This window comes from Artibeus jamaicensis, unplaced genomic scaffold (genome assembly GCF_021234435.1).
Source record: "Artibeus jamaicensis isolate MK-2021 breed Jamaican fruit bat unplaced genomic scaffold, CSHL_Jam_final scaffold_916, whole genome shotgun sequence".
NCBI classification, from domain to species: Eukaryota; Metazoa; Chordata; class Mammalia; order Chiroptera; family Phyllostomidae; genus Artibeus; species Artibeus jamaicensis.
The window spans coordinates 12880601-12896646 of NW_026522059.1; the positions used below are offsets into that span (position 1 = coordinate 12880601).

Genomic DNA, 16046 nt, shown 5'->3' on the forward strand with positions numbered 1-16046 from the left:
GATTGGAGTGATGCAGCTTCAAGCCACAAAGCACACCAAGGAACCCTGGCAGCAAGCAGACACTAGGAAGAGGCAAGGAAGGAGCCTTCCCAGGGCCCCTGAGAGAGCAGGGCCCTGCCGACAGCCGAGGCGATTTCACCGGGACCATGCACCGGAGTCTCATCGTGCACACTTGTAGGTTAACTCCGACGAGCACTCCAATTATGAACCCCAAATCTGGGCTCTTATTATGTATACGGTGTAAATTCCTTTTGTTCTTTGGTAAAGTGAAGGTCACCTTTATCTGCCTCTCTGAGAATTGGCACAGGATTACCTAATGAGTGTAAAGCATTTGGAAGTTGATAACTGCTAATTTTCATTACTCTGCTATCTTGACTTTTGTTCTAAACACCTAGAAACCTCAGGTGAAAAGATGTAAAATAAAAGATATCCATCATGTCTGACACAAAAGATGTGACTGAGCTTCTTCCTGGTGAACGACTTTTACTCTGCTCCCCTTATACTTAGACCTTCCTTCCCGAGCAGGAAAGAGTGCACCTGAGGCATGTGATGGAGATTGTATAGCATTGCCAGTGTCTGCCCTCTGGGAAGTGCTTTATGTACATTGTCTCATTTAATCCTCCTAAAATAGGCATGGGAAGCCCTTATTAGCAGGTTACACATCAGCGAACAGGTGCTCGTAGCCGCTCAGTAGTCATGCATGGCTTGGTGGGGATGCGTTCTGAAAAAGGCAGCGTTCGGCAGTTTCATTGTGGAACATCACACAGAGCGCTTCCGCAAACCTAGCTGGTGCAGCCCGCCGCACTCCCAGGCTGCACGGTCCAGCCCATCGTTCCCAGGCTACAATCCTGGGCAACTTGGTCGTGTACTGAATACTGTAGGCAACTGTACATTGTTGAGCTATGATGCCACAATGGTTATACTGTCACTAGGCAACAGGAGTTTTTCAGCTCCATTATGATCTTTTGGGACCACCATTGTATATGTGGTCCATCGCTGACTGAAATATCATTATGCAGCACGTGACTGTAATCCATTCAGATCCCTCAGTGGGATTTAGAAGACATTGCTGTTTGGCTTCAGAGACAAAGAGCTCTTCCTGCCACTCTGTGCTCAAGTACAAAATAGACAATAAGTACGTTGGGAAGTGTGAGTTGGCAGGAGGGCAGAAAAGCCGCCCCACACCCTGTTTTGATCCTGTGACACAGAAGAGGTGTAAAGCAAGGGTCCTGGCAACTAAAACAGTCCCCTCCCAGTAGCAGGGAATTTACATGTGAAAAAAAAAAAATGATCCAAGTTTGAAGTTGGAGACATTGTCGGCAATCATTTTGTCTTATCCCATCCTTTGGTAGGTGGGGACTCTAGACTCACAAAAACAAGTAATTCTTGCCCACCTCTTTAATCTGATATTAACTTATTCTTACATGGATATCCTAGCAAGGATAACATATTTTTGAAGGCTTGGTGCAAGACACTTTTCAAAGCCTTCTCTATGTATTAATTCACTTAATCCTTGCAACTCTGCCCCAGAGGCAACAGTATCATTCTTTTTTGCAAAAATACCTTCCACCAAAAACTTGCTAAAACCATCTCTTTGAATGTGACCTGCAGATTCTAGGTGTTTCAGGGAGCTGAGGCCACTAGTCTTCAAACTGTCCTCTAGTGGTTCTGGGAGCCCTACCCAGGGGCGTGGGCGGTGCTAGGATGAAGCCAGAAAGTCTGGGCTCCCAACCAGGCTGCAACTCCATAAAGACCTTCTTTCAGTTGTTTTACATTTTGTACTACGGCTTGTGATTTCATCGGATAAGAGAGTCCAGTGAATTTCAAAAGTTTGAAAGCCACTGAACTAGATGAAATTTAAGAGACCTATCTCAAATGGAGGACTCAATGACTTGACTTCCCTCAATCCTACTTCTCAACTGGGACGTAACTGGCATGTAACAGTGTGGGAGTTTAAGGTATACAACATGTCGATACATTTCTATCTACTTCCCTCCATTCTCACCAGTCACTGCTTTCCATTCTCAAATTCTTCCTGTCATTTTGTAAACTTCTTCTCTCATGCTCTACGGAAGTAACTATGGGGATGGGATTCAGGTCACAGTTAGGCTTCAGAATAATTTCAGAATTGAATGTCTATTTCCCATCACCCGTTTCATTAGAAACATGATCAGTTCTTAAGAAACTGCTGCAGCATCTGATGGCCAGAGGCAGGGGTTGAGATGGAAGTCACTTCACATCTGTTTCCAGAGTCATGTTTTAATAAAATTCAGATACATCCCCAGAACTAATGCATTCACACTGGGGAGTCTTTGGGTGCCAGGACAGTTAGATTTGTATGGGAAGTTTTCATGAACAGCAGCACAAATATTTGAATCTGAAGAAAGATGTTCTCAAAAGGCTTTGGGATATAACACTCTTGTGGCCCAAAGAACGGTTTTGAAAACCTTGTTCTTCGGCAGGAAATTTTTCTCCTTAGAGGGTCGGTTGTCCTCACGGGCAGACTTTGACCTTCACACATGCACAGAGCATGGAAACGAAAGCTCTGCATGCAGCAATGGTGGGCACGCCCTCTCCGACTCTTCTCACAGCAGAGTTAACACATCCATACAAGGTTCTTCAATACACTGCTAAACATTTTAGGAGCTTGCAATTATTCATTTATATTTATTCCACTTGACCTGTGGGTGAGTTTGTGATTCCACCATTAGAAAGGTCTGCATTATACCACATATTGGTAATTACTGGTAAGGTTTCTTTTGCAAACGTAATATTGTTTTTGAAGAAGGATGCTTCGTTGTGTTCACATTGAAATGACTGGTTCCAGTCAAAGTTAATGGACCAGATCTGACTAGGTAAGGAAGATAGGCAGTTTGGGAGGATCCTTTGTAGCTTCCCCAGCCTTATTTAATGAGCTTGAAAAGTAATTTACTAGGTTTAATGTAGAGGCTGGAAAAATTTTACTCCAAACCTCCCAAACACTTTATGCCGTGAGACCACAACTTATTCACCTCGTAGGGTCTAGTATATTATCTTCTCTAACAATTCATTTTGATCTCTTGAAGATGCTGTTGTTTTGTTGGAAAACAGAGTAGGCTTAAGTATTCATTAAATGCATAAAGGGAGAAATAGACCAGGCAGCCATTCACATTCTAGTATAAATAGCTTCACCGGGGATTTCTTCCTTCTAGAAAAGGAAGTTTCATTCGAACTTGTTGAAGGAGGGGCATTAAATAATAAACATGATCATTGTGTGACAAATTCTTCTTGGGAGACTTTGGAAAGGACCCAAGGAGAATGAATTGCCATTGTCAGCAACAAAGATTCTGGGCTTGCCTTATCATTGTTCCCAAAGGAAAATCGTTACTTTGTCATATTGTAGCCATTTCCAAAGAATACCTCTTTTCTGGACAAGTTTGGAAATCTGTGAGTCCGCCACAGTTTGCCCACCCTGAGCGTCACTGAGGACCTTGCCATCTGCCGGGTACTATGATCAGCACATTACACACATGGTCTCATTTCACATCCACTGCAGCCTTGTGAGGTGGGTGCCACTGGACCGGCTCTAAATGGTGTTGCTTCTGCACTGTGCTAAGCATTTTAGACAATTTAACTGAACCCTCACAACCACCCTCTGACCTCTCCATCTTACAGGTACAGACAGTGAGATGCAGGGACTCACTGACTTGCCTCGGATCCCTCCAATAGTACGCCACGGAGCTGCCGTTTCGGGTCCGGGCGCTCCAGCTCGAGTCAGCTCCCCTAAGCACTGTTGTATGGGACATTCTCCTTATCAGTGAGGAAAGAGAAGCACAGAGGACAATAACTTGCCCAAAGCTACACAGGCAATAAATAACGGAGCAGGGACTCAGACCCAGGCAGCCCATTTAACTGCACAACCCACCAAGCTCAGTGCTCACACCCTCCCGCGCGGCTCTGCTTGCATCCTCATTCCTACAGCCACATACACTTGTTCCCACCTCAATACAAGAGAGCGAGAAGGAGTAGTATGCTTTGTCATTTATTTAGCTTACCATCCAGTTTAATTTGGAACAGATCTGGGTAGTGGTTTGCTATGAGAGGGTTGAGTATCTACTGAATTAGTTGCCGTTGTCCAAGACAATTTTAACCTCGTCTGCAGCAGTGCTTCTTCATCTTTAATGAGTATATGAATCAGCTGCAGGTCTTGTTAAAATGCAAATTCGGATTCACTAGGCCTGGGATGGGCCCGAGACTCTGCACTTCTAGCGTGCTGATACTCCTGGAACCTGGTCCCCGCTTTGACTTGTAAGGCTAGAGCGTGGAGTTGTTCCAAACTAAGCGTCAACATTTATCCCAGCATTCACACTGGAAGCAGGACATTTTCATAGACAAAAGACATTTAGGAGGCTTGTGGGTATCTACACTGATCAGAGGTGAGACCTGAGCTACACAGAATCCCAAGATTGGAAGGGCTTTTAAGGGTCCTCTGGTCCCATCATCCAAGTGATGTTTGAATCCTTTCATATCCCTCCCACCAGGTCACTCGGCCCTTGAGGTAAAGAATGATCTACGATGAATACGACTCAACATTCTAGAACAAGGAAGGTTCCAGATGGTGCCCGAATTGCAGAAACAATCTAAGAGTGAAAGAGTTGGGGGGAGGACTGATACCACACACCTGTTCAGACAGACCTTCGCCCCCACAACACACTTACTTGCAGAGCCTTTGGATATTCATTCGAAGGTGTTCAAGCCCTACCTTTTCTTAAGGGAAAGAATGCACTTTACCAGAACCTGCTGGGAGCACCTCGTTTCCCAAGCGCCCGCACCCCACAATGAAATAAAATTTCAGGGCTGACTGGCAGGTGCAAAACAGTGGCAGCTGTCTGGTCGCAGGGCTGCGCCACGGCTGCACTGGCTGTGCGTCTCAGGGTCTCGAGAAAACACGTTTTCGAAGGACCAAGAGTCATGAGGCCACGAGTGGTTTCTTTCCACCTTAGTTTTACAACCTGAACTGAAAGACGTTCCCAGGGCTGGGTGTCCTGATTTGGGGGAAGCCAACTTCCCCTGTGCAGTCACTCTTTTCCCAGGCCGTCGTTTGCCAGTTCTCTGCTTTCTGTTCCAGGTGCCCGGGGAGAGCGAGAGGCAGTGGAAGCCGGTCCTGGTTGTACTGACCGAGAAGGACCTTTTAATCTACGACAGCATGCCTCGGCGGAAGGAAGCCTGGTTCAACCCCGTTCACGCGTACCCTCTCATCGCCACCAGGTAGCCATGGCCTTGTGGTTGTGAATAGCATGCTTGCAGTTGGAAACTGTCTTCTTTGCTGACAATGATTGCAATACCTTACACGACTGCTTTCTGTTGCAGCAGGAGCTGAGAGCTTCTCTGGAACATAGCCGCCCATTTTTACCCAGATTAATTGTCAGTTATGACCAAACAGGGGCCAAACCCAGAGACAAAGTACACACGCATGGGTACTCAATGTGTACAAAGTGCACACTCATGCTCATGCATCATGAAGGGACAGTGACTTTGGTGAGCTGGTCCCAGCCCAGTCACCTTCCTGGCTCCCTGGCCCCTCCCCTTTGAGATGAACGAGGCACATGTATTTACAATCTTGGAGTTCAGGCAGAAGGAATTATGTCTTCACTTGGTAGCACCAAGAATGTCACATGAGAATGTCCCTCAAGTCTGTATAACAAGTCCTTCCTCAGCTGTGTGATGGGGCTGCCAGCATCGGTCTCTCCTTAGGACCTTCAGTGCACCCTGGTTGCTCATGTGACATATTATCTCAATGCGTCGTACGCTACTGCCCTTCTCTGCAGGCCAGTATCCTGAGCCCAGAGCACATCAGACCTGAGTCCTGCCTTCACGTAGCAGTGAACTCCCAGACCTGGCTTCTGTTGCCGGCCCTTCCTGCATGTGCTTTATAATAGTGGGCACAGTTCTCATTACTCCTCCACCGTTTCTTTACCTAGAAGCTAGGAATGCTGACACGATGTTCCCCGGGATAATGCCTGGCAGTACTGGGCTCTTAGATATCTGTCGAATGAGTTGTTGAAGCACGTGAGACAGACTCTGGAAAAAGTTGGTGCTACGGAGAAAGCATAGTGGACTGAGGTTTTAGGGGGCCTGTCCTGAGCAAAAGACAGAAACAAGAGGAGTTCTCTGTCCTGGAAGGACTGAGGTGCCAAATAGGTTACAGTGGAGGCTCAGGTGCAGGGAAGAGAGTGAGGCCCGTGGCAGAGCAGGAGGTTAAGACGCAGTGGAAATGGGGGCGGGGTGGTGAATGAATGGAGCTGGCACTCCTGGAAATGTCTCGGACTTCCACTCATGGTTGAACACGGGAACCAGCCAAGAGGACCAGAGAACGGCAGTAACTGGCCCCAGAGGGAAATAATGGAAGCCATCGAGGGCTAGGAAGCAGGCCTCGACCCCTTAGAAATTGATAAAATAAAGAAAATATTATTAAACAGCAATTTAACTTTTGAGTTTCCTAAGCCTCAAAATCTCTGGCAGGAAAGCAATTAAGTGTTAACAACAAAAACCTCAATAATCAGAATCCAGACACCCTCACATGCCCGCCCAGAGGTTCACGTTCTCTCTCAGGGTCCATTCAAACTCAGGCCGGTCTCCCCACCTTCTGTGGTCTACGCTGCAGAACCTGTCCATATGCACTGATGTCCAGGGTCTGAGACTTGCTCACCACTGAAACCAAAGAAGGATGAGGTCATGCTCCCTGTATTCCAGCTACTAAGGAGGGAACCTGGACGCATGTCTCTTGGAATGACTTTTCGGAGCAGAGGCTTAAATAAGGAAGAGTCTCTAGGTCCCTGCCAAGAACTTGAAAATGAAACTTCCCCCGGGGCAGGGCTTCCTCCGCAGTTTCGGAGCATCCTGACCAGTGGAGGAGGCTGCCCCCTCCTTCACACAGGCGTGCGCTCATTCGCTCAGGATTTCAAAGCCTCTGTCCGTCTGCTGCAGCAGCCTCATTCCAAGCACTCGGCAGTGGTGGCTCCTGGCTACCACTTTGGCCAGCACAGGTGAGAGCCTTCCCATCACCACAGAAAGTCCTATCGGACAGCACTGGCCCCAGAGCGTAACTTACTGACTCAGACTTTGTCCAGATTCAGGCCAGTGACCAACTGCCTGGCCATGCAGTCCCATGGCCGTCTGTCTAAAGCCCAGGCTGCCGGGCAGATGCCCCCTCGAGGCTCCTCGGGTGGTCTGCACAAGCAGGGCTCCAGTGGCACAGGGCAGCCCTGAAGAAAGTTGTGGATGTGAACCTTTCAAAGCAAAGTTTCCAGAGCGTGGGGTGGGGGCCCAGACACAGTAAATGACACTGAGGAGATTTTGGAGGGGGTGCGGCACCAAATATATCTGTGACAGGCCCACATGCCCCAGGGGCGCCCGGTCTGGATCATGAACAGAGCACACGATAGCCATAAACCTGCAGAACCATAAACCTGCAGCCGGGATGGGGACAGAAGATGGCACCCCCCCTCAGTGCACACTGGGCATTTAGGAAAACAGATGCAGCATAAAAAATCATTGCCCGCATCTAAACATAAAAGAGACACAAAGGTGATACTTTGTCTCTCAACTACTGCCCTTCCCCAAGTGACCCAGCCTGGCCACTGCACCGCAAGAGAAAAATATGTTACTAGATTCGAGGACCTGCCTTACGAGCAGTGATAAAATGAGGCTCGCAATCATGACCCTGACCTCCAGCTGTAGCCTGCGAGGCAGGTCTGTCGAGGGGTTAGGACAGGGCTGGCTCTTCTTTCTCACTCCATCCCCAGGAGCTAGTGGATAATCTGCTGCCTGCTCCCAAGCAGCAGCCTGGAAAAGAGAGTTTCCACCTCAGTGTTTCTTTGGCCAGGATGAGGCTTCACCCCAGGCTGATCCTCCACCCCTCCCTCTTTCACAGCACTGGTCTGTCAGATGCGCCTGGTTGTCTCCACCGCCCGGGGGGGAATATCCTTTGGGGCAACTGGGCTTTCACTCACCTTCTGGCTTCTGCCAGAAGTGCAAACCACTGTCCGCACTCCGGTTTGCACAAACGTGGATCATGGTCTGCTGCCTTGCACGACTCTGGGGATCGCCTAGAGAAAGACCCTTTCCCAACGACCATGCTGCGTAGGGACGCCTTTCTGCAGCCTCAGGCTGGGCTAGCAGTGAGATGGCATGGGGCAGGGCGCATCCCCGCTGAAGACCAGAGCTATTCCGCCTGCATGGGGAAAGCCCTCTCTCTGCAGCCGGAGGCTGGGCTGAGGCCACTGGCTTCTGCCATAGTGGTAGGAATCAAAGGAAAACTCTGGATCCTTCCATTACAGAGGCTGCCCCTGGCTGCTTCCATAGCCACAAGGTTAAGTTCATCAAGGGACACCTTCCTTCCCGTGTGTTCTATACAGTCACACGTGAAACTATGTCCTTTATATGTCAGCGTTTGGGCCCACAGCCTGTGTAGCAGCATCATTTGTCTTTGAGTGCATTTTCTAAAGATGGGAGTTCTGTATTTTTTAAATTTCTTTTTAAAATCTTTTTATTAAGGTATAATTTATAAACACACATCTGTGTTTATAAATGTGTTTATGTGTACATTACACACACATCTTACATGTACAGTTTAATTTTTGTTTATGGGTATAGAGCCATATCTTCTAAAATTGTATTACAGCGTGTCTACAAATTAATCATCCTGGGTGACACTATCCAGAAGGCCATGGTAGTAGCATTTGCAAATACAGTTACGACCTCACATAACAGATTCTTAGAAACTGTGACTTAAATCGATTTTACCATAGCCTAATTGATTTAAACATATTTCTGCATGTCCATTAGTCTACAGTAAAAGTGGTTTTCATTATTACACCATTTCACTTAAAGTTACAGTTTCTTAGAACCTATTGACAACGTTAAGTGAAGACTGACTATAAACCAGGCAGCGATAAACTTGGGATTGACCTCGGTAAAGGGGGATTAGGTCAAGGCCAAATGCTTTACGTGGATTCTATCTGAGTTTGCAAAACTCATCCAATTTAAGAATTATCTGGCTGTTTATTGATGATTCCTGTCCTGAGGATACTTCCTTGGAGATTCTGGCTCCGCTGGCCAGGTTGGGAGTCAGGAATACTTGTTTCTAACAAGTACTGGGCAAATGTGGTCCACAGGGTTCCCGCATTTAACCCTCACAACCCTATGATGTTTAGGTTTTATTCCTGTTTCACAGACAAGCAAAAGGGGGAACTACAGGGTGAAGGAACTCACCCGCAGTCACACAGCTAGGAAGAGAGACCTGGGATTCTGATTCAACTCCACCCTCATAACCACCATTCTCTGCGCCTCCCAAGAGCATGCATGCTCTTATTCCCTAGCATTTTAGTGGCCCTTGGAATGTCATGAATGTATCATATAAACATTTCCTTAGCTCTCCTGACAACCATCACATCTGCTGCAGAGTGATTATGAAAATTAAAATATGACGACCGTATTACTCAGCTGGGGCTGTCACAACAAAATTACCTAAATTTGGTGGCACAAGCAATAGATAATTATTTTCTTATGGTTCTGGAGGCTGCCAGTCCAAGGCCAGGTGCCAGCACGGGCAGTTTCTGGTAAGAGCTCTCACCTTGGTTTGTAAAGGTGGTGGTGTCCTGCTGTGTGTTCCAATGACTTCTTCTTTATATACATTCAGCGGGGGAGAGAGCTCTCTGGTATCTCTTCTTATAAGGATACTGATCCTATCAGGGCAGGGCCCCTTCCTCGTAGCCACATTTAACTGTGATAACCTCTAAATATAGTTTCATGAGGGTTAAGGCTTCACCACAGAACTGATGGGGTGGCAATGGGTAGAATCCAATCCACAGCGATGATATAAGCTCGATGCCTGGCCCCTGGCAGGACTGAGCAACCAGTTGGTCCCCTGGCCATGGCTTCAGCCGTGCTGGAAAGTGCCACTCAGATGTTAGAGAGTGTTTTTCCCTTGCACGAGGGGAACGGGCTGGGACTACGGCCAGTAAGAAACAGGTTTCTTTTAAAATTGAGTTACTCCCTCAACAGTTCATAGTTGATTTGTGGATTTGTTTTGGTTATTCTTTTAGGCCCAGGCATATCTAATTTATGTTTTTTCTGGAAGGTGAAAATTTGATTGTGTTCCACAGCAGTGGCCCCAGCAGTGCTCACGGGTTCTTGGAGTTGACCACTGAGCACGGGCGTCGGCAAGTGCTGGCGCTCCCACTGGCGAACTTGGCCAGTGCCTCTGTGCTGTGATGGTGCGATTTATCGCAGTGCTCTCAGGAAGTCTGCAAACATGTTGTGTTTTCAGCTACTCTCATCCCTCAGCTTTTTATGAGTCCTTGGGAAAACATTTTTTGCTTAGCCAGAGCTTATTTGATGTTGCTGAACATTAAAAACAAAACAAAACAAAACCCAATAAAGTCTTGCCCACATGGAGTAAGTGTGTTGGTTTTCTGTCACTGTCATCCTAATTGGCAAGGGAGAGAGGCCTACAGAGAGCCAGGATTAAGGTCACAGTACTTCTGGAATTCTGGAGGAGGCGTAGCCCAGAAATTCTGCACATGCAGTCTGTTGGCAAACGGTTCAGAAGTACAGAGCTTGTAAAAGGAGTGACGTTGGTCTACACCCAGTCCTCTGACCTGTGGGTCTGAGAAAGGTTCGGAAAAGCAGAGGAAGAGAAACTGATGAATGTGCATTTCTCTCCTTCGATGCCACTTGGGATCCAAAGACACCGAGCTTTTCTACTAAACTTGTATGTAGCACAATGATTTTCAACTGGTGTGTTCCAAGAATTTTTAAAGCATGTAATATCCATTTAGTCAGGGACACTGACCTCTTTTTCCTTGGACTGTCAAATGAAAAATGACAATGACCAGCATAATAATAGCTGTCTAGTGTGAATGAATCAAAATTATACCTATACTCCTTTTTCAAATCAGATTGGCGAAAAATACTTTTTTTCTCGTGTGCTACAAAATTTTAGTGATTGGTTTATGTGCCATGAGATGAAAAAGGTTGCAAATCACTCCTGTGGCATCATCGTTGATGCCTAAGGAACTCACCTGTTTCTAAGTGCTGAAAGTAGCTGCTGCCTCAGGCCAGTCCCAGAAATTTTAGGAATGCTTTCCACAGAGGAAGTCTGGCCAACTGCATTGGTCAAACATTTATATTACAACCTGCCTGTGGTTTTCACACGAAGCCTGGGAGGCCTCCACACTCTTAGGGAATAGGGGCATTTTCCATGGGCACTCTCTAGGGCAGTAGGAAAGTAGCTACATGCTCAAGGATCTACACTCTGTCAAACTAACAAGCGTGGTTTGCCTATGCATCTGTTCATCCCATGCGTCCCCATATGCTTGGTGCTCCCTCTTACCAATTTGGGAGCTCCTCAGAGCTCATGGAAATTAGCAGAGCGGGGAGATTTGTGGACTTTGGCATCAGACAAACCAGAAGTTGAATCCTGAGACCACTACTTGCAATGTGATGTTGGGCAAAATATCAGTCTCTCTGAATTCAAGCCTCACCATGAGGGGAACAATAGTATCCTCTACTTCATGCAGTTATCGAAAAGACAAGTTGAGACAGTGTATGTAAATGTTTAGCATATGACTGAGACATAAGTGATTGATACATGTGAGCAACTGTTAAGATTGGAGAAAATAATGGAAATTAGTGTGTGAATGACTGATAAGCGATTGGACATATTTGATCCTATATGTAATACTGCATTTATCAGGGACTTGTAGTGTCTTAAAGAAACTGAGATATAAGGACTGGGCTGATGAAGGAGTTGTTGGCTTATCTGTTGTAGAGAGAAGTGTGAGAGGGAAATGGGGGGACTGGAACCCCTCAATCACACCACACAGGTAGTTCTGAAAGCCACTTGCAACAGCACTGGGGGCAGGTGACCTAAGGATAGCTTCTTCCTTGGGGCAAGAATGTTCTGTTTAAGAAACTCTTAAAAGGCTCACATTAGGGGCTGATGGGAATATATATGTGTATATATATATAGTCCCATATATATATATGGGATAAAATCCAAGTGCTATAAGAACTAATTGTTCAGGTTTTTCACTCACAGTTTCATTTCACAGTAAAATAGGACTAATTTTAATTGTGATTATGTTACATGAAGAAGTGCTTGAAGATCTTTTCATAATCCATATTCTATATACATTGTGATCTATGTTGAACTAATTAAAGCATAGATGAACTAAGGGAACATGTAAAGATAACCTGAAAATTTCCACGATTTGGAAGCAACCTAAGTGCCCATCAGTAGATGAATGAGTTTAAAAAACGGCTACATTTACACAATGGATTACTACACAGTAGAAAGAAGGAAGCCCTACTTTTTGCAACAGCACAGATGGAATTAGAGACTATTACGGTAAGTGAAATAAGCCAGCCAGTGAAAGGCAAATACCATACGATCTCACTTGTAAGAAGAATCTAGTGAACAAAATAAACTAATAAGCAAAACAGAACCAGAGGCATAGAATCATGGAACAGACTAACAGCTGTAAGAGGGAGCAGAGTTGACTGTTTGGTGAAGAAGGTGACGAGGATTAGTCAGCACAGAAGACAGAGCCGTGGACATGGACAGCGGTGGGAAGAATGACTCTGGGAAGTGGGGGTGGGTGGGGTGGAGGGTGCAAAGGGGGCAAAACTGAGACAATTGTAGTATCATAAACAATAGGAAGTAAATAAAAATAAAGATCGGATCTCTAAGACTGCTAAATAATAAAAAGACTATCAACTGAAAAGAGAAAAATTCCCACGATGCTGTACTATTGTGATGTGAAAATATCTGTCAGATTGTGCGTCTTGCTAACCTTGGAGAAGGAAAGTGCTGGGATGATTCAAACCCACGGCTGACATGAAATCTTCATCATACGTCTGACTTCGCTTTCCTTCCTTCCTTAGTTCACAGCTGGAGTGTGCCCCCTTTTCCTGGCATGATAGAAAAATACAGACTCTGTGGTCACGTGGACCTTGGTTCAAATTCTGGACACTCACTCAGTGATCCTGGACAGCTCCTTAACCACCCAGAACCATGGACGTCTTGTTTGTAAAAGTGGAGCTCATGATACCACTTTCAAAGAGTCAATGCAAATGATAGTGTACCGATGCCACTTTCACCTACTCAGTGTGTACGTTCTTCCCTCCCCATTACTGCTGGCAAGTGGCTGGGAAATGTCAGGACACCATGGACAACGTGTGGAGGACAATCAGCTGTCTCTGAAAATTCACCCAGATAACACCACCAGATAGTCAGCAATCGGCTTCCATCTCTTTTGCTGTTCATTCTCCTACGTTACACTGGTCTTTCTTACAGTCAATATCCCTCAATAATAAAAACTTGGGAGCTTGCCTAACTCTTTCAGCACCACAGGCAAATGAAAGAAGTTTAGAAGACAGACATGAGGCAATTGTTCAGCTATTCCTGGCTGAGGAGGCTGGTACCTGGGCGGGCCCCTCCTGCCTGCCAGTTAGGTTCTTACTAGTGATTCTCTCCCCATCACTTCTTGCCTGGAGTCTGTTGACTGTTGGGCTCCCTTAGCAGTCGGCACTGGATGAGAGACTATTAGCACCAGGCCCGTTGTTTTTCCTTTCTTCTTTTGTGGCTTGCATTGTGGCAACTGCTGGGAAATGCTAATTATAGCAATTAAGTAAAATGAGGATGTAACATCCTTAGCAACCCAGTTACCTAATATGTAATTTTACTAATTTGGCTGAATCTGTGCGCTGCAATTGTTTTTGTTTTAATTAAGGATATTAATGTTTTCGTGTGGAATATTTTAGGCAACATTCTCTAACAACTATCTAGAGTTCAATTAGTGCATCAGCATACCTGGTGAGACAGCTTTTTTAGTTTTTTATTTTCATCAAAACCAGTCAGACAAAGGAGCATATCTGAAAAGCCAGAAAGAATACGTGGCCTGGTACCAGTGACTGATAGAGACACACTTGGCTGGTCTCCTAGGGGAATGAGTATTTCTACTGCCAACTTTCCTCAAGTCTTGGACAAAGAATTTGACCTGAAAGTGAAAGTGTCCAACACTTTTGCTTATCACACAGCCACATTGAGCCTCACAGACTCCACCACTTTGCACATGTGAGGTAGTGTTAAGACATTTCACCCTTTCTTTGTGTCTGGGTTAGAGATTCATTTCGTGTCTATATAATTCTTTAAATGATGCTGGATCGATGCCAGTCACAAATGTGAAATCTTAATGACTTTCTCTTTTTGATAAAATGATCACTTTCTGCTCTCAGACCAAAAAAAAAAAAAAAAAAAAAAAAGAAACTCTTACCCCCAAAATAGCCAACTCACTAAAACAAACACCAGTTGCAAGAAATGGAAAGAAGCAGCGATCGAAAAAGAAACAGGGAATGTGTGTTAAACCAATCTCTCCTAGAATACGTCATCCCAGCTCCCTCTTAAAATCACTTTTTTTCCAGAACTGAATTAATCTGGAAATTAGCATTTAGTGATATAAACCCAAGTTCTTTGGATTTAGCCTCAGCTACTGTTCCATGTGGTTGAGGGACTAAGGGTAGGAGGGAAGTCATAATATCTCATAGTGGTCACCAATCACAGACTCCTTGGAAAACAGCCATCTTTGTAGTCTAGCTATTTATTTATCATTCACTTAACAAATATTTACTAAGTGCCTATCTTGTACCTGAAATTGTTCTAGGTGCCAGGCATATACAGCAGGGAATATTCAAATAAAATCCCGCCCTGATTGAACTAATGATAATGATGGCTATTACTAAATATTCTGTACCAGGCTCCACTTTCTAATATCATGTGGTCCTAGCTATTTGTTCACTTACACACACTCCTAGCTAAGAGGAAATGTAAAATCTTGCTGGAGTTTGTGGCTTTGCTTCCAACTATGGCTTTAACCAGGAGAATGTGCATCTGAATTTTGTAACCAGGGAATGAAGCATGTCCTTGGGCTTCTCAAGCAATTTCAGATAAAACTTAGAAATTGGGTGTGAATTGTAGCTTGCAAGCCTATCCAGAGGTGCCAATATTTTTTTTCTGGCTGGGTAAGAAAATTATCATCTCTTGGGAGGCAGATAAGGGACAGATAGTCATAATTCTAAGGATACACAAATAGCTTAAAATGTAAAATAATTGAAAGACAAATAATAGCTATTTCAGAGTCCCTCCCGAGACTGCAGGTCAGGAGAGATCTTTGGGAAGAATCTTGGGAGGAATATGAAAAGGCTGCTCCTGGCAAAATGGAAAAACCTCAGGCAGACAGACTCTGTCCTTAGCTCTACCTTTCCAAATGTCCAAATGATGACTTTTAACATCATAATATCCTGCTGACGTTTACTTGGTAATTAGTGTCCAGAATCTGGCTACAGCAATGTGTTCCCCAATGTGGCTTGCAAATGAAGAGTCCACTAGGAGACCTTTCACTGACCCCACATTTTGAAATAGGTCAAGTGTGTATGTGTATGTGTGTACTTTCCTGTGCAAACCTGAATTCACATTTTAGCAATGTGTTGAAAAACTTGCATTCTTATAGTTACCACCAACATGAATTGCATAAATTGAACACTTAACATGTATCAGGGAGGATGCTAGACATCACGGCATCAGTGAGAGGTAGGACAAGGCCCCTACCCCAAAGGTCACCAACATCTAGTGAGGGAGATGAGGGTGTAGGCTTACAACATGGGGGTAAATGGACTGACAATGATGTGTGGGGGGAGGGGAGGGCCTACCTTGAGGAGATCACGCTTTGCTTGGTCTTGAGCTCCAGTAGATGGCTGCGCTGTCAACGGCAAGTTCGTTATCGCCAACATCTCCTCACCCAGGGGCCGTCTGCTTTGACACACAAGCCACAGATCTTACAGAGTGGGCGCCCAAGAGCACCCACTGCCTGCCTGCTTAGGCAGTCTGAACCTGGAGCTCAAGAGGCAAGTCATGTGCTCCAAGTGCGGCTCTTCCTGGATGGGCCAAGTCTAGGGATGGCTTCGATGAAACCATGGATTCTCAAGATAAGAACGGTCTCATCCAT

At 45.5% G+C, this 16046-nt stretch overlaps 1 protein-coding gene across 1 annotated transcript in view; it reads left to right on the plus strand.

Annotated features, from left to right (window-relative positions):
* The window catches only part of SNTB1 (syntrophin beta 1), a 198108-nt gene that overhangs the window by 165769 nt on the left and 16293 nt on the right, over positions 1-16046 (plus strand). The window contains exon 4 of the mRNA XM_053661116.1: positions 5108-5247. Within this exon, the coding sequence (XP_053517091.1) occupies positions 5108-5247 (140 nt within the window). The remainder of the gene's footprint in view (positions 1-5107; positions 5248-16046) is intronic.